Source organism: Lepus europaeus, chromosome 8 (assembly GCF_033115175.1).
Source record: "Lepus europaeus isolate LE1 chromosome 8, mLepTim1.pri, whole genome shotgun sequence".
Taxonomy (NCBI): domain Eukaryota; kingdom Metazoa; phylum Chordata; class Mammalia; order Lagomorpha; family Leporidae; genus Lepus; species Lepus europaeus.
Window position 1 is genome coordinate 72,070,021 of NC_084834.1, and position 23,572 is coordinate 72,093,592.

A 23,572-nucleotide genomic window follows, 5' to 3' on the forward strand; every position below is an offset into this window, starting at 1 on the left:
ATACTCAAAGCTAGTGCCAGAGGACTTAACAGTTTAAATTAAAGCATCATGAGGTAGGTTTCTTGGGGATATTTGCACATTTCTAAGTGCTTTTGGGTAGCTATTAGTGATGGAGCTAGAACTTCAGTGGAGATCTGTTTGACCCATAGCCTGAGCATTTAGCCACTGTGTTATATGCTTAAACAAAAGAAAAATATTGGAAATTCTGCAGTCTACAAGGTAAATGTATGGTTTTCATTTCATTGGTGATGTGCAGTTTCTTATAAACTGGTAATGAATATTTATGTTTTTGAAAAGGCTTCCAAGTGTTTTTAACAGGTTTTTCTGATATAATACATATGTAAGCTTTCATTTAGAATTCATTTATCTGGAAATACTTACTTTGAAATATGTTAATTTCCATTATTTTTTCATGATGTTAATATGTTTGTAGTACAGGTTTTGACTTGATTCGAACAGAATTTTGTGGGAAAGGAAAGGACAAGTCCAGGGAAAGTTGCAGCTGTGTCAGTTAAACATAGATATGCAGAAGAGTGGAAAACGTGAAAATTTCTTCCAGAAGCTGAGTAAGCACTGCGTAATAACAAAATGAATTCTCTGAGCAGGAGCCGCTAGCTGGGAAGCAGGAAGCACAGTGAATGCTATGGGATGGAACTGTTGTTTCTTATGAATATTTATGAGAAGACAATAAAAACACCAGTTCTTGCTTTGCACAGACTTCATTTAGAGGGGACTAATGTGCACATGCATACTTCTGTGAGAGCAGCATTTATAATATTGGAATGAGGGCTTCTTGCAAGTGAATATGCTTCCTTCTCTTTGGTAAAATCCCATTAAGCTGGAAACTCCTTTTTTTTTTTTTTTTTTTTAAGATTTATTTATTTATTTGAAACGCAGAATTACAGAGAGGCAGAGAAAGAGGGAGAGAAGTGTTCCATCCACTGGTTCAATCTCCAGATGGCTGTAATGGTCAGACCTGTGCCAATCCAAACCTAGGAGGCAGGAGGTTCTTCTGGGTCTCCCACATGGGTGCAGGGGCCCAAGGACTTGGGCGGTCTTCCACTGCCATCCCAGGCCATGGCAGAGCTAGTTCGGAAGTGGAAAAGATGGGACGCGAAGTGGCGCCCATATGAGATGCTGGCACTATAGGCAGCAGCAGCTTTACCCGCTATGCCACAGCACTGGCCCTTTTTCATTTTTCTTATCCTCTTTGGACAAAATTTTGGCCTAAGACCATTTCCTGGTCCTCTTTTTCTCTTGAATAATAACAAAGTGCTGAAGTGTTACCTTTATGTTACTGGTTATCTAAAACTACAGATTGAATATTCTCAACTGGTTAAGCTTTCCTCATTGTGTGTCATGGTTTGGTGGAAGTAATACAGATAAAAACAGCAGTTTGATCAAATTCCCTGGGTGATTTTGATAGGTTCCTTCAAGTTTGAACCATGCCATTCATCTGTTTTTTTCTGCTTAGTAGATATTCTAGCCATGGATCTAAAATAACTCATAGCGGTTTTGATATATATTCAGCTAGAAGACAGTTTTAAGATGTGGTTTCTTAATCAGTTTTGATATGTGCATACACATACAAGCATACATGCCACCTCGTATTTAAAGTTGGTATATTGAGGTTACTCTTTATTCCCTGAGATATCCTAAGCTAATCACTTCACCTCCTACAGCCCCAGCTTCCTCATTTACATAAATGAAATATACCCAATTTGCAGATTTTGAAGCTTGAATGACATACTATTACTGAACCATAGGTTTAAAGTATTTTAAAATTTTACTAGATATTTCCACGTTATCTTTTACAGTGACTGTGCCATTTACATTTGTATCATCAGCATATGAGATTACTTCCTCGTAATTTCTTAACCAATCAGATGAAAAATATGTTGTTCTTTTCTACTAACTACTGATATGGAATATCTTTTTCATATATTTATTGACTATATATTTCGTTCTATGAACTGCATATACTTCTGTTGAACTGACATATTCTTTTGGTGTATGAGAATTGCTTGTATATTTTGGGTATTAATCCTTTATTGTTTGCTTTACAAAAACTCTCTTCCCATCTGCAGAGTTTTTTGGTTGTTAGCATACAGAAGTTGTAATTTTGAAGTTATTCCATTTTATCAATCTTTTTTATATGTGATGTTAGTGTTTTGACTCTTGTTTAAGTATTTATTAGCTTATAGAGATATTTTTATTTTCTTTTTCTTTTATATTTCATTATTTTATTTAGTAAATATAAATTTCACAGGTATAGCTTTTGGTCATTATTTTTATAATTGGATCTTTAATTCATTTGGAATTCAATTTATTTTTTCCAAATGTACAGTTTCCCCAGCACCACTGACCAGAAAAATCTTTTCTTTCCATTATTTTGAAATGTTTCTTTTGTCATATATTGCATTTTTATTTATACAAAGAGTCTGTTTCTGGATTCTGTTTGGTGTCAGTGATCTATTCCTGTGCCAGTGCTGTGTTATGTTAGTTACTGTTTCCTAATAAGACAGATAAGACTAACCTTACCCCTTTAATTCTTTTCAAACTTGTTTCTTTTCTTTTTCTTTTGTTTAAATTGAAATCCAATTGTCGAAGATTTCTGTTGTATTTCAAAATACCAGTTTTTCACATCATTGTATGTATTTCTCCATTTATTCAGATTCCTTCTGTTTTTATAAGTATAAGTGATATATATTTACAGATGAAGGTCTGTTAAATTTTATGTTAGATTTGTTGTTAAGTGTTTAATGTTAATTTCCTTTCATAACCAAAGTTTTATCTTATAAGTGGTTGATAAATTTTTAACTGAGAATTTATGTATGTATGCATGCATGTGTTGATCAACCAGACATGAGTATTTTGAGCAAAGTGAAAATATCTTCAAAAATAGGTGTATTTTCACCTATTTATAGAGAGAAAACAGTTGTACAAGTTCATAGCATTTTTAGCAATTGTGGTTGTATTTCTTTAGCATCATATATACACTGCTCTACTTCCACATGCGTGACGTTCAGAGCTTTGTGATATATCTTATTGTCAGTCCTACGTAATCTGTCACCAGATTCTCTCAATTTGACCACAGAAATATCTTTCAAATCTATATTCCTTCCTGTTGCCTTTAAGCTGTCATATCTTTTCCATTGAAATAATGTTAACATCTCTCTGCTCTGAACCTCCTGCCATGAAAATTTATTTCTACTTTACTTGCTAAACTTATCTGATTTTAAGAAAATTTATTATTTTACTCTAAAGGAAAGTAGAAAATCTCCTTACTTATCTCTATTTACAGAGAAATCCAAATTCTCCAGACTGCTAAAAGTCTTTCAATAATCCTCCCATGGGATTTTCTAGACATTCACCCAGTATTCACAGTTGTCACCCTTTTCAGATATGGCACAGTCTTTTGCGTGTTGTTTTTTTTTTTTTAACAGATGCTTTTCTGTGTCTCTGAAATGCACTTTTTCTACCTCTAAACTCCTGCTTATCTTTTGAGCACCAATTTAAATATCATCTCTGAGTAAAGTGTCTGACTCTATGAGGCAAAAGTAGTTGGTTAGTTATCACTTCCTTTTTTGTTGTTACTCCAGCATCATTTTGTTTGATTCTTTAAAATGTCTTTGATTTCACATATTTGTATTTGTTTCTATGTGTGCCTACCCATGCAGATTGGGAACCTTTTCATGGCTGGGACTGTCTGTCTCTCACTTCATTTTTTAGCCAATTCTCTTGAGGCATAATTTGCATATAATAAGATTCACTCCATTTTAAGTACAAAGTTCACTGACTTTGACACATATAGATTGTTGCCTAATAGCTATCGTAATCATAATAACAGAACATTGCCATTCATTTCCATTACCCCCAAAATCTCCACATGCCCCTGTGCTGTCATTCCTTTCCTCTGAGCGTTGGTCCCCAGCAAACCCTGAATGTATCTTCTCAATCTGGATTCTCGGGTCAGTGATCTATTCACATATGATAGATTGATGTATGAAACTTGGTCTTTTTTTTTTTTTTTTTGCTTTCTCTTGTATAATTCTTTGAAGATTCCTGTGTATTTTTGTATCAGTGTGGTTTGTTCCACTTTATTGCTATGTGGGATTCCATTGTTTTCAAATACCATATTTTATTGATTCATCTATTGGTAAAAATATAGGTTTCCAGTTCTGGACTAATAGGAATAAAGTTGCTATGAGCATTGAAGAGTAAGTCTTCATGTGAATACATCCTTTCATTTTCCTTGAAGAAATACCCTGGAATAGGATTGTTGAGTCGGATGGTAATTATAAGAAACTGTCAAACTGTTTGCTAAGATGGCTGTACCATTTTGCATTCCTGCTAGTATTAGAGATCTAGTTGTTCTCAGAACCAGCACTCCTCTTTTAGTTAACCACCTATTTGCCATTTCCATACCCATGTCCTAAAGATCTGAGTTTTCATCTTGTGTCATTTTCCAGTAAAGACTTCAGAATTTCTTTCTTTTTTTTTTTTTTTTTGACAGGCAGAGTTAGACAGTGAGAAAGAGAGACAGAGAGAAAGGTCTTCCTTCCCCGTTGGTTCACCCCCGAAATTGCCGCTACGGCCGGTGCGCTGCGTCGATCTGAAACCAGGAACCAGGTGCTTCCTCCTGGTCTCCCATGCGGGTGCAGGGCCCAAGCACTTGGACCATCCTCCTCTGCCTTCCTGGGCCACAGCAGAGAGCTGTACTGGAAGAGGAGCAACTGGGACAGAATCCGACACCCCAACTGGGACTAGAACCCAGGGTGCCGGCGCCGCAGGCAGAGGATTAGCCAAGTGAGCCATGGCGCTGGCCAAGACTTCAGAATTTCTTCAGTGCACTTCTCCTGGTGATGAATTTTTTCCATTTTTGTTTACCTAAAATTGTGTTTTCTTGCCTTGTTTTGGAAATGTAATTTCACTGGATGTAGAGTTTTGAGTTAAAAGGTTTTTTTTTTTTTTAAGTTCTATAAAATATTATTTTTCTCTTCCATTTATGATAAGGAATGAAAAACCATTTGTATTAATAATATTGTATCGTTCTTAGACTCCTTTAAAGATTTTCTACTAATTTTTGGATTTCAGCAATTTTTTTTAAGGTATTCCTTCCTTTATGTTTTTCCCACATGAAGAGTATACTGAACTTTGTCATCATTAAGTTCATGTTTTAACTACATTTGGGAAATTACTCACCCTTATTCTTTTTTTTTCCTTCTAATTCGTTGATCGTCCCTCTCTTCTTTCCTTCCTCTCTTCCTTCCTTCCATCCATTCATCCATCCATCCATCCATATAGGTCTTCTGTCTGCTGGTCATTCCCCAAATGCCTGCCAACAGGAGTCTGGGAACTCCACCTGGGTCTCCCATGTGGGTAGCAGGGACCCAAGTACATGAGCCGTCATCTTTGCTTCCCAGGATGAGCATTAGCAGGAAGCGGGATTAGAAGGGGAGGATCTGGAACTCACATCCCACTGTGATGTGGGATGCAGATGTCTCAAGAGGCAGGTGTTTTTACTGCTGCAACAAAAACCCACCCTGCCTGTACTTTTTCACATTTTTTTATTTTTGCCTCATGTCTCCTCACATTCATTTGAAACTCACACCCATAATATTTTAGACCACTTTTTATGTCTCACAGATCACTGAAAAAGTCTTTTTAATCTTTTATCCTTATTTTCCCAAACTGGATAATTTCTGTTCATCAATCTCCTATTCCCCTAATTTTTTCTGCTTTATTCAAGTTCTTCTAGGATTTAAGTTTTCATTTTAGGTATTTCCTCATTTGTTTCTTAGATAGTTTTATTGTTTCTGTTCCTCTGCTCAGTCCTATATGTTCCTGCATTGTGCCCATTTTTCCTGAAAGTCCTTGAACATATTCATAACTACTTTAAAATCCTTGTTTGCATGGATCATACTAGGATTGATTTCTGTTGACTACCTTAGTGTAGGTCTTGGGAATATTCATATATATATATATATATATATATATATATAGTGAATCTTACGATCAGTCCTTTACCCAAAGTAGCCGAACAGTTCACCCACATGCTTGCACACCACAATCCCTGTATACCCATGGATTCAGCCCTTGTGTTCATAGTTTTGTTTTTTGTGCCTTATTGGGTGTGTAGAAATGCTTATCTTGTTTTTGAGTCGTTGTGGTTTTCTTTTTTTCTATAAATCATCCATCTTGCTGTTTGTTAACTTGAGGTGGTATTATTTGAGTTTTGGTTCACTCCCCAAATGCCTGCAGTAGCTAGGGCTGGGCCAGCTTGATGCCAAGATCCCAGAGCCCTTTTCAGGTCTCCAAAATGGGTGGCAGGGTGTCAGGCACTGAAGCCATTACCTCCTGCTTCCCAGGGTGCATGTTAGCATGAAGCTGGAATTGGATGTAGAGCATGAACTCAAAACCTGGCACTCAGATATGGGATGCAGATGTCCCAGGCAGCATCCTAGCTGCTGTACCTAATGTCCCTGCTTAGTACTTTTTTCAAGCATTAATTCATGTTTGTTTTGAAAGATAGAAGCATATAAGGCACCCAGCGCTGCGGCTCACTAATCTTCTGTCTGTGGCGCCGGCATCCCGGGTTCTAGTCCCAGTTGGGGCGCCAGTTCTGTCCCGGTTGCTCCTCTTCCAGTCCAGCTCTCTGCTCTGGCCCAGGAAGGCAATGGAGGATGGCCCAGGCCCTTGAGCCCTGCACCCACATGGGAGACCAGAAAGAAGCACCTGGCTCCTGGCTTCGGATCAGCGCAGCGCCGGCCGCAATGTGCCAGCCATAGCGGCCACTTTGGGGGTGAACCAACGGAAAAAGGAAGACCTTTCTCTCTGTCTCTCTGTCTCTTACTGTCTAACTCTGCCTGTCAAAGAAAAAAAAAAAAAAAGAAGCAGCAGCATATAAGGCTATAGGTTTGCCTCTGAGTATGATTTTCACTGTCCCATAGACTAGGCTTTAGAGGATTGGAGAGATGATAATTGATGTTTATTTTTAAATTTATTATTTTTTAAAGAGTCATTTATTTATTTGAAAGGCAGGGTTACAGAGACACAGAGGCAGAGAGAGAGAAAGTGGTCTTCCATCCGCTGGTTCACTCCCCAGATGGCCGCAATGGCTGGAGCTGTGCTGATCCAAAGCCAGTAGCCAGGAGTTTCTTCCAGGTCTCCCATGTGGGTGCAGGGACTCAAGCACTTGGGCCATCTTCTACTGCTTTCCCAGGCCATAGCAGAGAGCTGGACCAGAAGTAGAGCAGCTGGGACCTGAACTGGTATCCATGTGGGATGCTGGCCCCACAGGCAGTGGCTTTATCTGCTATGCCACAGCTCTGGCCCCTAAATTTATTATTAAAAATAAATTTTACTTACTTAAAAGGCAGGGAGAAAAAGATCTTTCAAATGCCAATGACAGCTGGGGCTGAGCAAGTCTGAAGCCATACATCTGGAACTCAATCTGCATCCCTCACATGGGTAGCAGGGACCTAAGTACTTGAACCATCACCTGCCTCCCACGGTGCATATTTACCAGAAGCTGGATCAAAAGCCAGTAAGCTGTGACACAAACCAAGTACTGCATGTGAGATGCATGCATCATAAGCAGTGACTTTAACCACTGTGCCAAATACCTGCTCTGGAAATATTATAATTAATATTCTATTTTATATATGGCAAAGAACTTGAATGCAAAATATAATGTATAATACTGAAAAGATGAGTTCTTTTTTAAAAAAAATATTTATTTATTTGAAAGGCAGTTATGTAGAGATCTTCCATCTGCTGGTTCACTCCCTAAATGGCCACAATTGCTGGAGCTGGGCCAATCCAAAGTCATGAGCCAGGAGCTTCTTCCAGGTCTCCCATGTGGGTGCAAGGGCCCAAGCACCTGAGTCATCCTGTACTGCTTTCCCAGGCCAATCAGAGAGCTAGATCGGTAGTAGAGGAGCCAGGACTCGAACTAATGTCCATATGGGATACCGGCACTGCAGGTGGTGGTTTTACCCACTACGCAACAGTGCTGGTTCTAAGATGAGTACTTAATATATGAAATTCACTTTCAAATATTTTCCATCACTTACTGATTGCTCCATAAATATATATTGGTTCTGATTAATAAAGCAGATGTGGTCTGTATTCTGTTTCAGGTGATTTTTTTTCCTGTCAGTTAATTGTAACACTATTGCTGTTTGCTCCAAAATTTTTTTTATAAGAAGTACCCATTTTTGTCATTAGGCAGCATACTCAGTCTTGTCTTTGCCTTGTTCTCTGCCATGCCTTACTTATTTATGTGAAATATCTGGCCTCTGGAAGTAGACAAAAGTGTAAAAAACAGAAGGATAATTCTTGTCTTTTTAACCAATCTTGCAAAATGATTGCCTTTTCTATCCTATCTAGAATTCCCACAAGATTTGAATGACCAAGTGCAAAACCACATGATCTTTGAGCTGTTCCAGTGTGTGATGTCATCTCCTGTTTTTAGTCATAATTTTCTAATTTTCAAGTGCAACCAAGTCTATTTGTTATTGCAATGCTGAATTGTTCATAAAAGAACCATACTATATTTTATTTATGCTACAGTCTGATGGGCAGTGTTGTCATATTTTTGAATTATTAGTTACTGTGAAAGATACATTGCCTAGGGAGGGATTTATTAATATATTAATATAGTAATTTTATTTATGATTATATTTAAGTGAGTGTCATCAAAATATAATGGTTAAGCCATTTATGTGTTAATAGAACTTAAAAGTAATCCCTAAAAATCATTATAGAGTTTGAAGTGAGAAATATTTTGGATCGGATACCATCTTACCATGTTTGCGCTATCTTCCTTACTTTGCTTTATTTTCCTTTGGCTTTTTATGGGGCTTTTCACCTATAAATACTTAAGCTATGAAGTATTTATTTGTTTTCTGTCTCTTCCTACTATGTAAGGCATGAGAACTGGGATTTATTTCTCTTAAGATTAATTTTATGTATTTGAAAGGCAGAGTTGTGGGGGGCTAGAGACAGAGAGGGAGAAAGAGGGGGAGGTCTTTCTTCTGCTGATTCACTTCAAAGCTGGACTAGGCTGAAGCCAGGAGCTAGGCTTCTGGGTCTGCCATATGAGTGGCAGGGCCCCAGGAACTTGGGCCATCTTCTGCTTTTCCCAGGAGCATTAGCAAGGAGCTGGATCAGAAATGGAGCAGCCGGGACTTGATCTGGTACCCGTATGGGATGCTGGCTCTGTGGGCTGCAGCTTAACCTGCTGTGCCATAGCACTAGCCCCTATTTCTCACTTTATAGAACACTGACAGAGACAACTCACCAAGTGTTTGGTATAAAAATGTGTGAAAGGTCTGGAGTTGTGGTGCAATGGATTAAGCCACCACTTGCCCTGCTGGCATTCCCATATCAGAGTGCCGGTCAAATTGCAGCTGCTCCACTTCCCATCTAGCTCCCTGCTAACTCACCTCAGTAAACAGTGGAAGATGTCCCAAGTACTTGGGCCCTTGACTCCCATATGGGAGGCCAGAATGAAGCTCTTGATTCCTGGCTTCAGCCTGGCTCAACCTGGGCTATTGTGATCATTTGAGGGGTGAACCAGCAGATGGAAGATCTCTCTGCCTTTAGGTTTGTCTCTGTCATTCTTTCAAAAAATTAATTAAATAAATATTTTAAAAATGCATGAAACGCTTCTTATCCAACTTTTGGTTTGTTCTCTTAACATAGATCCTGATGTTGTAACTTCCTTGTTTTAAACTACCCTCACTGTCTACAGAATGTCAGTCTATTAACATAGCATATAAGTTCCTCAGTGACCTGGCCCTTTCTGTGTGTCTCCTCCCACTGTTTCCTAATACTGATGTCCCCACTATGTAGAACCATCTTTGTTTGTGTTTTCTGAAATACGTTCCATTACTTTTATATTTTAACAATCTTTTAAAGATTTATTTATTTATTTTAAAACAAAGTGTTACAGAAAGAGGAGAGACAGAGAGAAATCTTCCATCTGCTCCTTCATTCCCCAGATAGTCACAATGGCCAGGGCTGGGATAGGTTAGAGGCTGGAGCCAGGAGCCAAGAGATTCTTCTGGATCTCCCACATAGGTGGCATGGGCCCAGGGACTTGGACCATCTTCTGATGCTTTCCCAGGAACTTTAGCAGGGAACTAGATAGGAAGTGGAGCAGCCAGGACTCAAATTGGTGCCTGTATGGGATGCTGGCACTGCTAGTGGCTGCTTAACCTGCTGCACCACAGCACCAGCCCTACTCCATTGCCTTTATGTATACTGTTCTATCTTTGCTTTACTTACTTACTTATTTAAGGGGCAGAGAGACAAAAAGCTCCCATTCAGTAATTCACTCCTCTGGTGCTCACAACAGCTGGAATGGGCCAGGCCGTAGCAGGGAGATCGGAATGTAATTCTGGTCTCCTGTGTGGGTGGAAGGGACCCAGCTACCTGAGCCAACACCTGCTGCTTCCCAGAGTGCACATTAACACAAAGCTGGAATCTGGAATGGACTCAACTGATGCACTCCAGTATGGGCTGTGGCCATCCCAATTGGTGTGTTAACCCCTACACCAAGTACTTGCCTCTGTTTTTGGCTCTTGAGTGACTGATGATATTCCTCTCACTTTCATGCTGATGTCTTTCACTGTCTCAGGTAATGTTGCAGTTCCTTGTGGGTATCTGGTAGAACCTCTTTGCACTTTGCCTTTTATTGGTTTCCTTAGTTAGACCTCTGAGCATGTTGACAGAAACTAACACATCTTCTGAAGGTGCTCAGCAAATGTTTATTGAACAAAGAACTCATATTTTACATATGGAAACACAGGAGTCTGGGAATGACATGGTACATGCCAACATTTTTACAGCTAGTTAGCGCAGTCAGTTATGCTGCTGTTTTGACTTGGCCCCTTGCTTTCTGCCTCTCTCAGTCCACAGATCTACCCCTAAGTAAAATGCATTTTGATTTTGGTGGGCTTTTTTACATTATTAAGTTTTTTAATTATTTTTTCTCCCCAAACAAATCTTTTATTTAAGGAATATAGACTTCATGCATTTTGTAAGTACAACTTTAGAAATATAGTGATTCTTCCCACCATACCTGCCCTACCACCCACTCTCCCACCTCTCCACCTCCTCCCTCTCTCCTCCTCCTCCCTCTCTCATTCCCAGACCTGTTCTCCACTAAGATCGATTTTCGATTAACTTTATACACAGAAGACCAACTCTATACTGAGTTCAACAATTTGCAGGGTAAGAAAAAAAAAATAAAATAACGAAAAAGAAAAGAAAAAAAACTGTTCCTCAACAGTCAAGACAAGGGCTGTTCAAAGTCATTGCATCTTGAAGTTAATTTCACTTTTTTAAAAAAAATTAACTTTAACAAAGCACCCAAGAATATTACAGCGAAACACCCAAGAATGATGCATCTTTTAGAAGCACTTAGACAAAGTTATAATACAACTCATTGAGGACAGAGGTCTTGCATAGGAAGTTAGTGCACAGTGACTCTTGTTAATTTAACAATTAACACTCTTATGTATGACATCAGTGACATGAGCTGCCTAGACTATGGAGAAAGGCTATGGAAGCCTTTTGAATCCACAGACTCTGACAGTATTTAGATAAGGCCATAAGCAAAGTGGAAGTTCTCTATTCCCTTCAGAGAAAACTACATTCTTCTTCGTGGACCACTTCTTTCCACTGGAGTCTCACCCACTGAGATTCTTCATGTAGGAGATTTTTTCCTCAATGTTTTGGAAAAGCACTGTAATGGGCTTTTCAGCCTGACCAGATGCCTTAAGGGCTGACTCTGAGGTCAGATTACTATCTAAAGTGATTGTCATTCTGTGAGTCTGCTGTGTGGACTGCTTGGTATGTTGGAGCATTCATTCCTTTCTAATTCTATTATTATTACCAGACCCTTAATCCTATCCATATGATCACTTCAACACTTAAGATGTTATTTTTACCAGCCAGCTTAAGGGGATTTAAGGTCCCAAGCCAAGTTTTGTTTTTTTTGTTTTGTTTTGTTTTGTTTTAAGATTTATTTATTTATTCTAAAGTCAGAGTTACCCATGTCAAGTTTTTAAACTGTACCCTTAGAGGTAAGTCTGTGGGAATGCATGCAGAACTATACAGCTTTACGGTTAAAACTTCATATACTTCATAATTACCATTTCAGGAACCACTTCAGGGTGATTCTTCCCACTGTGCCCACCCTCCCACCCATACTCCCAACCCCTCTTCCTCCTCCCTCTCTTATTCCCACTCTTACTTTTTATTGAGATCTGTTTTTAACTGACTTTATACGCTTATGTTTAGCCCTATGTTAATTAAAGAATTCAACAAATAGTTTAAAAAAAAAAAAAAACTGTTCCTCAACAGTCAATATAAGGGCTGTTCAAGTCATTGCTTTTCAAAGTGTCAATTTCACTTATAGAGATTGCCTTTTGGCTGGCGCCGTGGCTTAACAGGCTAATCCTGCGCCTTGTGGCGGCAGCACACCGGGTTCTAGTCCCGGTCGCCCCTCTTCCAGGCCAGCTCTATGCTATGGCCCGGGAAGGCAGTGGAGGATGGCCCAAGTGCTTGGGCCCTGCACCCGCATGGGAGACCAGGAGAAGCACCTGGCTCCTGGCTTCGGATCAGCACGATGCGCCGGCCGCAGTGGCCATTGGAGGGTGAACCAACGGCAAAAGGAAGACCTTTCTCTCTGTCTCTCTCTCTCACTATCCACTCTGCCTGTCAAAAAAAAAAAAAAAAAAAAAGATTGCCTTTTAAGTGCTCTGTTATCACAGGTCAGGTAGAACATGCACTATTTGTCTCTTTGGGACTGGCTTATTTCACTAAGTATGATGATTTCCAGATTCGTCCATTTGTTGTAAATGACCAGATTTCATTTTTTTTTTTTTTACCACTGTGTAGTATTACATAGTGTACCTATCCCATAATTTCTTTATCTAGTCTTCAGTTGACAGACATTTGGGTTGATTCCATGTCTTAGCTATTGTGAATTGAACTGTAATAAACATGGGGTGCAGATAACTCTTTCATATGCTGATTTCATTTCACTTGGTTAAATTCCCAGGAGTGGGATGGCTGGGTCATATGGTAGGTCTATATTCAGATTTCTGAGGTATCTCCATACTGTCTTCCATAGTGGCTTTACCAGTTTACATTCCCACCAGCAGTGGATTAGGGTACATTTTTCCCCACATCCTCACTAGCATTTGTTGTTTGTTGATTTCTGTATGAAAGCCATTTTAACTGGGGTGAGTTGAAACCTCATTGTGGTTTTAATTTGCATTTCCCTGACAGGTAGTGATCCTGAACCTTTTTTCATGTGTCTGTTGGCCATTTGGATTTTCTCTTTTGAAAAATGTCTGTTTAAGTCCTTTGCCCACTTCTTAACTGGGTTGTTTGTTTTGTTGTTGAGTTTCTTGATCTCTTTATATATTCTGGTTATCAATCCTTTATCAGTGGAATAGTTTTCAAATAATTTCTTCTGTCAGTTTTCTCTTCACTTTGCTGAGTGTTTCTTTTGCAGTACAAAAGCTTCTCAATTTGATATCATCCCATTTGTTAATTTTGGCTTTGATTGCTTGTGCCTCTGGGGCCTTTTCTAAGAATTCTTTGCCTATGCCAATGTCATTCAGGGTTTCTCCAATGTTCTCCTATAATTAGATGGTGTTGGGTCATAGATTTAGGTCTTTAATCGATTTTGTTGGATTCTCTTGTAAGGTGTAAGGTAAAGGTCTAGTTTCATACTTCTGCACGTGGAAATACAGTTTTCGCAGCACCTTTTGTTGAAGAGACTGTCTTTTCTCCAGGGATTGATTTTAGCTCCTTTGTCAAATATAAGTTGGTTGTAGATGCTTGGATTGATTTCTGGTGTTTCTATTCTGTTCCATTGGTCTGTCCATCTCTTTTGTACCAGTATCAGCATTTTGTTTTTTTAACAAAACTTTGTTTCTTCACTTACAGATATTGATGATGTTAAGAAGTTCAAACCTGGCTACCTGGAAGCTACTCTTAACTGGTTTAAGTTTTATAAAGTACCAGATGGAAAACCAGAAAACCAGTTTGCTTTTAATGGAGAATTCAGAAACAAGGTGACAATGATAACCTTTATTTTTGAATGTACCTCCTAATATCTATACAATTGTTGTTTTACTTGGAGGATTTCTTCTATGAATGTCTATATATAGCATGATAAAAGTAGAGCTTTTTATGGACTTACATTGTTCAGAACATAAATCATTCTTAAAAATTTTAGGGGTTCTAAGTGATTCAACAAATCTGATAAGTGTCTGTTTTCAAAAATTTGTCTATGTGCAACAGTGAAAGAATTTTGTGATGAGTCCAGCTTTGCAAATTTTATGTGAAGTAAAACCCTACCATCTCTTTTGGAAGCAAAAGTTACCTTTAATGTTATGTAGGAACTCCCTTCCCAAGTATTCACTCCTCATTATAATAGGTTTAGTTGTCATTATAGGAGAAAGTAACTACTATGAATTAGTTAATAAGTAAGGTTTCTTCCTAAGGAAAATAAGCAGCATTCTAGGAAAAACTTCTAAAGAATTGTCTGCTTTCATGTTAGAGCAAGTTTTCCTTAGAAATGTGTTCTTTTATGTGTGTCTAGCAAGAAGTGTGTCTGTTATTGATCATACTTCTTGGATACCTTATGAACTATTATAAAGAAAATGTCCTGAAAATATTTTTTAAAGATTTATGTATTTTGTTTGAAAGATAGAGTTATAGAGAGAGAAGGAGAGACAGAGAGAGGGGTCTTCCATACTTACCTGGCAGGGGAGATACCATGATCACGAGAGATGACTACAGCAGCCAGAGCTGAGCTCATCAGGAGCTTCTTGCAAGTCTCCCATGCCAATGCAGGGGCCCAAGGACTTGGGCCATCCTCTATAGCTTTCCCAGGCCATTGCAGAGAGCTGGATCAGAAGTGGTGTGGCTGGGACTCAAACCGGCACCCATATGGGATGCGGGCACTGCAGACGGTGGTTTTTCCCACTATACCACAGCACCAGCCCCAAGTCCAGAAAATGTTAAAGTTTACTACTTTAACACTTGAGTATTCCAAAATTACTTTACAATTAGACATCTTGAATTTTTGGTGGTGATGAAATAGGTGCGTTCTTACTTACAAATCAGATGACAGGCTGAGCTCTTAATGTATCACTTCTTGTTTACTTTTTCAACAACAATGATAGACATTTAGATTACGGATTGGAAGATGATTTTTTCTATAAAGTCAAATAGTAATTATTTTAGGCTTTGCATGCCATGTGATTTCTGTTGCAACTACTCAACTCTGCCATTGTTGCACTATAAAGCAGCATAGGCCAAAAACAGGTAGCAGTCTGGATCTGTCCCAGTGGCTATAGTTTGCCAACCATGATATAGATATCCCTGCCCCTTCCCATTTTACAGGTGGAGAAATTGAGGCTAAGTGAGGTTATGTAACTTGCCCAAAGTCACAGAGCTGGTAAATAATAAGGAAGCCAGAATTTATACTTGAGTTTGTTTGACCTCAGAGCTCATACTTTTTTTTTATTATTATTTGGCAGATAGAGTTAGACAGTGAGAGAAAGAGAGACAGCAAAAAAGATCTTCCTTCCATTGGTTCACCCCCCAAATGGCCTCTATGGCCGGAACTTTACCAATCCGAAGCCAGGAGCCAGGTGCTTCTTCCTGGTCTCCCATGCTGGTGCAGGGGCCCAAGCACTTGGGCCATCCTCCACTGCCTTCCCGGGCCACAGCAGATAGCTGGACTGGAAGAGGAGCAACCGGGACTAGAACCCAGCGCCCATATTGGATGCCGGCACTGCAGGCAGAGGATTAACCAAGTGAGCCACAGCACTGACCCCTACTTCAGAGCTCATACATTTAATAGTTAAGTGGCATGATGAGATTAATTCTGTGTTAGTCTGACAGTATAATTGCTGTGTCTTTTTTTGGTTTGCAACTAGGCTTTTGCTCTTGAAGTTATTAAATCTACCCATGATCACTGGAAAGCATTGCTCATGAAGAAATGCGATGGAGGGGCAATAAATTGGTAAGAATTCGTCTTTTCTCTCTAAGTAATGTTAATTTACAACTAACTAATATTAATCCATATACTGCCCTGATCTCTGTTTTTTAAAAAATGAGATTACAATTTTTATTTTGCTTGTTTTTCATTTAAAAAATATTTATGGCGTGCCTATTCAGTGGGCATTACTGAATGCTAGGTGCTATGAAACTAGGAATTGGTTGCTTTTCTCAATAGATTAATAGTTTAGTAGAGGGTACTGACAAGTTACCAGGCATTTAGTTGTAATACTTTGCAATATGTGCCAGAATAAAGTAAAAAGAAGTAATTTTCCCCGTGGAAGAAATTAACACTAGGTTATTTATCTGGTAACTGCCACTTTAGTTCTTGCTAAGAACTGTAAAAAACCTCCTTACCAACATGATCTGGATCATTGATTATGAGGAATCAAACAACAGTAAGATATATAACTTGAACATTTTCATTTAAAACATTTGTGTGTTTATTAACCAACTTTTGGATACACAACTAAGATCTTGTTTAGTATAGATTCCATACCAATTTTCTATATACGCTTATATTCTGACATAATATAGAATGGAAAATAAAGGTCCTGTAACCCTCATGCTCCTTACAATTTAAAACCTTTACATATTAGCGGGGGTTAGGTGGGTACTTTTTTTTTCTAATCCATTTCAGTCACCCACACCTAATTTGATCTCAAGTTTTTGTAGTAATTCCTCTTCATTGAGGCTTTTTAGGGCCTCAGCATTTTGTACAGCCTCAGTAGTTGTAGCCTATTTAGTGTTCATGGAAAGAGTTCTCCCCACTCCTTTCATCAGTAAACATAATTACTACTTAAATTTTTAGTAATTATAACAAGTTCAACTGAGATAAACAGGTTTGAGAACAGATACAACAGACTTGGTGAATCTGACTTTAGAAAGCAAAAACACAACGACAGTGGGACACTTCCCTTTGCTTTCCCACTTTCCCAAATTAGGAGAAACTGAGAAGCCATTCACACTTTCAGCAAACACTGATTAAGGGCCTACTTCCAAGTACTGTGCTGGTTTTAGGGATATTCCTGTGAATACAGTAGACTCCCTGCCTTCTCTGAGCGTAGTCCCAGAATCAAGAGTGACATTAAGGAAGTTGTTAGGTTGAATAAAGAGTTATTTAATTTTGGGGCAGGCCTTTGGCCCAGTGGTTAAGACACCACTTGGAATTCCTACATCCTATATCAGAGTACCCGGGTTCAAGTCCCAGCCCTACTTTCCAGCTTTCTGCTGATTTCTTGCTGGGAGGCAACAAGCCATCTCTGCTTCAGGACTTTGGTCCTTGCCACTCACTTGGGAAATGTAGATTGAGTTCTAGGCACCTGGCTTCAGCCTGATCTAGCCCTGGTTGTTTGGGATATTTGCAAGGGAACAAACCAGTAGATAAGCAATCAGTCAATCTCCTCTCCTCTCCCCTTGCTACCTTCTTCCCTTCCTCCTTCCCTCTTCCTCTCTCTCTTTCAAATAAAACAATTAAAGAAATTTTTTTTGACAGGCAGAGTGGACAGTGAGAGAGAGAGACAGAGAGAAAGGTCTTCCTTGGCCGTTGGTTCACCCTCCAATGGCCGCCGTGGCTGGCGCGCTGCGGCCAGTGCACCGCGCTGATCCGATGGCAGGAGCCAGGTGCTTATCCTGGTCTCCCATGGAGTGCAGGGCCCAAGCACTTGAGCCATCCTCCACTGCACTCCCTGGCCACAGCAGAGAGCTGGCCTGGAAGAGGGGCAGCCGGGACAGAACCGGCACCCTGACCGGGACTAGAACCCGGTGTGCCGGCGCCGCTAGGCGGAGGATTAGCCTAGTGAGCCGCGGCGCCGGCCACAATTAAAGAATTTTTAAAAGAATTGTTTAATCTCAATGAATATTTTATCCAAGTTACCAAGGTTTATTCATCTTGTCCCCAACACAAATACTTGAGTAGCTCCAGAGTCATTTTGTTTAAAAAAAAAAAAAAAAGAGATTTATTTAGTTAATTGGAAAACAGAGCTACAGAGAGAGGTAGAGACAGAGAGATCTTCCACCTGCTGGTTCACTTCCCAAATAACTACAATGGCCAGGGCTGGGCCAGGTTGAAAGCCAGTGGCTTCTCCAGGATTCTCACATGGATAGCAGGAGCTCAAGCAGTTGGGCTGTCTTCCACTGCCTTCCTAGGCTATTGGCAGGGAGCTGGATCAGAAGTGGAGCAGCTGAGACAGGAACCAGAGCTCATGCAGGATGGCAGCATTGAGGTTATGCCACAAAGGTACACCACAATGCTAGCCCCAGATTCATTTCAACACTGTCAACTCCCTGATCATCTCCTCTCTTTTTCCCTTACATTTTATGTAGTGCACTCTGTTTAGCATACTCTGAAAATTTAGGCAATTGTTTCTCATTTAAGTAATAGAATTAACATCAAATGTGGATATAATTGAAAGCCTTCTGGTCTGATGTCCTAGTAATGATAGACTGAGATGTTCTTTATGTTCTAGAAGTTAGGCATCAGTACGATGACACCCTCTAGACTAAAAAAGTTTTCTAGTTGTCTGATGAGATATTTGCTTGCTATTTGCTACCTTATTTTTCTTCCTAGTCTTGCTTTCTATAAGGCTTATACAGTCCTTGCAGACTTGAGTGTCTTCCAGGCGTCCAACTACAGAGCTGGAAACTATCTTTTGCCTACCTTATGTCCAGCTTGATATTCCTTGTCTGGTTTCATTATTGAGTCATTTTGCCATAACCTTATACCTAATGGAAAAGACTGCATTAACAGTGAGAGTTGATATTTATTGAACTTTATACTCTGTGTTCTAGCTTCTGACAGTGTTATTTGTGTTCTGCAGTTAAGAACCCTGTAACATACCTGTTGTTTCCATTTTATACATGAAGGAATTGAAGCCACATAGAGATTTTTTTTAAAGATTTTATTTATTTATTTGAGAGGTAGAGTTAGAGACAGTGAGAAGGAGAGACAGAGAAAGGTCGTCCTTCCTTTGGTTCACTCCCCAAATGGTCACAACGCCTGGAGCTGTGCCGATCCGAGGCCAAGAGCTTCCTCCTGGTCTCCTGTGCGGGTGCAGGGACCCAAGCACTTGAGCCATCTTCTGCGGCTATCCCAGGCCATAGCAGAGAGCTGGATTGGAAGAGGAGCAGCCGGGACTAGAACCAGCATCCATGTGGGGTGCCAGCATCACAGGCGTAGGATTTACCTAGAGATTTAAGGGCAGGGCAAAGTCAAGATATTTAAACCCAGATTCCAAACCTACTCTCTCTGAATAACTGTATTCTGTTACCTCCTCTACATTTTTTTGCAACAAAGTAATATTTTTTTACCTTAAAATTTTCAAGATGTAAATTGTATGCATCTAAATAATTTGAAGACAAACTTTGGAATTTTAACTCATTTTTGTACATTTTTTCTTTGAGCAATTTTCAATGTGAATTATGCATTTATTTCTTTTGCCTTCATGTAATGAATTGTTTCTCAAAGTTTCCTAAAGTATGCTGTCACTAAATTGCAAGCCCTCCTCCAACCCTCCTTTCTAACCTGTTTCCCCAGTTGACTTCAGTTTAGCACAATACTGTTTATTACAACCATTCTCTCACTGTAGATACATCCGAAATACCAGGGGAAATTGTTGCACAATTCAGGTGCATTGTCCTCTTCTTCAAACCTGCTGTATTGGGGTCTCTGAAGAGTAGAGTCTAATATGCACATGTACAAGGTCCCCCCGCATGGTTCTCATGAGTCTCTCAGCTTAAGAACCATAGAATCCAAATTTCTTGTCATTTGAAAAGCAGCCCAGGCTGTCTAAGATTTGGCATCTCTTACCGTTTTAGCCTCATTTGCCATCACTTCTTGTCTCTTATTTATGTTCACCTACTTAAAACCACCTGCCACTCCTCCAGACACTGTACTCTTCTTGATCTCTAGATCATCACTCATTTTGTTTCTCTGCCGTGATTATTTTCTCATTTGTTGAACTGGATAACTGCTAACTTACTCATCTTTTATACTTAGCCTCTCTCTAAAGTACTCCCTTATGACAGTCGTGTTCTCGATTTGGTGCTGGTGTGCTCTGTGTTCCTTTTGTGCTGTTTCTGTCATTGCATTTACCGGTTACTAAGTCCTAGATTTGTGAATTTGTGTCCTTTAGAATAGAAGTTTCTCAAGAATAGATGAGTAAAACTGCCTTACTCATCTTTATATTCCTAATATGTGGCTTGCAGTAGCTATGCAATAAATATGTTAGAGTAAATTATTGAATAGTATTCTAAAGCTAACTAAATACAAGGATACTTTTAAAAAAAATTTTAGAAAATGAAGTTAAATTATTTTAGTGCAAGAAATTTTGAAATCCATGTATACATAAGGTCTTCAAAAAGTTCATGAAAAATTACATGATTTTTCAGATTTTTTTGCCAACTTTTTCTTTTAATTCCATTTTCCAGGAACTTTTTGGAGTACCCTCTTATTTGTTGATCTTTTTTAATCCAAGTGGTTGCTCTTCTGTTCTCAGGATTACTGCATTTATTAAATTCTTTGTTGCTTTGATTAATTCTTTCTCCCAGTGAGTTATTTTGGTTGTTACTGTTTTTTCCACTGTTTAGCATGTATTCTGAAAACTGTATAGTCTTTTAACAGTACTTCAATATTTCTGTTCTCTTTAAAAAAAAAAAAATTAAACCTTATTGTGGGATAGTTTTTCTGACATTTGAGCTAAACTGCAACCCCTCTCACCCTATCTTCACCCACATTTTATCTACCTTATTTTTGATGAATTGGAAATGTACTATTCAGTTTACTAGCTTATTTACAGATTTATTTTTTTTAAAGATTTTTTTTTAATTTATTTATTTCACAGGTAGAATTACAGACAGTGAGAGAGAGAGACAGAGAGAAAGGTCCTCCCTCCATTGGTTCACTCCCCAAATGGCGCCACGGCTGGCGCGCTGCGCTGATCCGAAGCCAGGAGCCAGGTGCTTCCTCCTGCTCTCCCATGCAGGTGCAGGGCCCAAGCACTTGGGCCATCCTCCACTGCACTCCCGGGCCACAGCAGAGAGCTGGACTGGAAGAGGAGCAACCGGGACTAGAACCTGGTGCCCACATGGGATGCCGGTGCTGCAGGCGGAGGATTAGCCATGTGAGCCATGGCGTCAGCCCCTATTTACATATTTATTATATATAATAATGTACATCATAAGTATATATGTGTTATGTCAGTGTACATTATTTTCATTCATCTGTCCTTGAATTTTCATATCTTTATTGATTCTTGAATGTTCTTCTAGTTATAAAAACTACTTTATTTCAGCTATTTATCATTTCCTTAAATTACTGACAGTCATTCTCCTGTTTAATATATTTCTATATAGTACTTTTCAGAATTATCTTTCAAAAGTACAAATGTGGTTATGTAACTTTTATGCTTAGAAACTGTTTTTCTTTGATTATGGGATTTAATCCAAATTTTCTATCATCTAAAAATATTTCCAGACCCACTTTTGCAGCCTCATGATCCCCTTCTGTCCATTGTCTTTCCTCCATGAACATCTGTTCATTCTTCCAGGAACAGTTTGGACATCACCTTGGCACAGTTTCATTTCTTCTGAGCTCTCCTATCATTGCTGCTCTCATATCTGCGTAGAACTGAGATGTTCTGTTGGATTTTTTTTTATGCTCTCTATGCATTTGTATCTTACACAGACAGTTTCAACATGCTTAGTTTTTCCAAGTTATTTAGATCTTTTTTTTTTTTTTTTTTTTTTGACAGGCAGAGTTAGACAGTGAGAAACAGAGAGAAAGGTCTTCCTTTTGTTGGTTCATTCCCCAAATGGCCGCTACGGCTGGCACACTGCGCCATCCGAAGCCAGGAGCCAGGTGCTTCCTCCTGGTCTCCCTATGCTGGTGCAGGGCCCAAACACTTGGGCCATCCTCCATTGCCTTCCCGGGCCACAGCAGAGAGCTGGACTGGAAGAGGAGTAACTGGGACAGAACCGGCGCCCCAACCAGGACTGGAACTCGGAGTACTGATGAGCAAGCGGAAGATTAGTCTAGTGAGCCGCGGTGCTGGCCAAGTTATTTAGATCTTAAAATTGTTTCCTTTTGTATTCCTAGAGTAAGGTGTATTGAATCTGGCGCTTTTATTGGTAGCTTCAGTTATTTTAGCTTTGTGTATCCTTGCTTTCTGCTTACAAACACTAGAAGATTCGGTCTGAAGTCACTGTTTTCTTATCTCTTTGCATATCTCTTCTCTTTCCTTTATCTTTAGTACTTTACTGTAGAATGAAAAAAGTTTTGACAAATCTGTATCATTTCTTTGAAGATTCTGGTGAGTATGGGCCTTTATCTGATTTGAGATCCACTTGAAGAAAATAATTTTCCCTTTACTAAAGTTAACATACTGCTGGCCCTATAAATTTCCCCTTTTATGTATCTGTTTATTATTTTCAGATAATTTTCTGTTTTTATTTAGTTAGTTTGATCTGTTATCCATCTTTTAATATGCTTTTTTTATTATTTTTAAATGTAATTTTTTTGTAGAAGTCATTTTGGTATTGTTGATCCTTTGCACTAATGTCATGTCTACATATTTTGGTTAACCAGGTTATACAATGTTGTTTGAGCTAAATAACATTTACAAATTTAGAATAAAACAGTTGGTATCTTTATGAAAGGGAAAGCAGCACATTTTTCTTTAGTTGTTTTTAATCTCATTCATAGTTGGCAACAAATCCTTGGTCATCTCTCCTTTAAGTGATTACACTGCTTCTCTTGATTATTGTTCTTGATTACACTGCCATAGTCATAGTTGGAAAGCTAAAAATAATCTTAGAGATTGTAAACTTCATAAGGACTCCATGGTTCATTATTTTATCCCTAGCATCTAGAAAAGTCCCCGACTTGTAATTTTTTAAATTAATAGACAAATAGGAATCAGTGTTAAACAACTATGTTTACATGAGGACCAGTTAAGAGAAAATAAAACATTTCTTGGTAAACATTTTGCCCTGGAACACTGATAGTACAAATCCCTTCATGAAATCCTGGAAAAGAAAATATACATATGATTCAAAAAGTTTATAGAAAATCCCCAATACTAAAAATAGAATGTACAGATTTAAAAATTGTTTGCATGAAAATGAACTCATTTCTTAATTCCCTTTTCCATAAGCTTTTTGAAGCTCTTAATATGCACACACATGTTTCTGCACATGCATGTAGTTTCTCACAAGCTGGCATAATCTGTTAACTAAAAGGATGTCAGTGAGGAAGTTGGCACTCTATTTCAGCTAATAAAATTCTAATGAAAGCTTATTTGAGAAATAGTAACAAGGGACTATGTAAATGTTTATCCTTTGTATTGGTGTGTCATAAAAGAATTTCTAAAGTCCATTTGGATGTGCCTTTTATTTCATTCTTGAATCAGCCATACTAATAATTTATTAAATGTAAAAAATATAGCAGAGGAAGTTGGCTTTACTACAGGTTTCTACT

General features: G+C 38.8%; 1 protein-coding gene across 7 annotated transcripts in view; it reads left to right on the forward strand.

Moving 5' to 3' along the window:
• PPA2 (inorganic pyrophosphatase 2) overlaps window positions 1–23,572 on the forward strand; it is a 229,728-nt gene that overhangs the window by 74,873 nt on the left and 131,283 nt on the right. For all 7 annotated transcript variants that reach the window (XM_062199795.1, XM_062199791.1, XM_062199790.1 and 4 more), the window contains exons 8-9: window positions 13,975–14,102; window positions 15,978–16,063. In XM_062199795.1, the coding sequence (XP_062055779.1) occupies window positions 13,975–14,102; window positions 15,978–16,063 (214 nt within the window). The remainder of the gene's footprint in view (window positions 1–13,974; window positions 14,103–15,977; window positions 16,064–23,572) is intronic.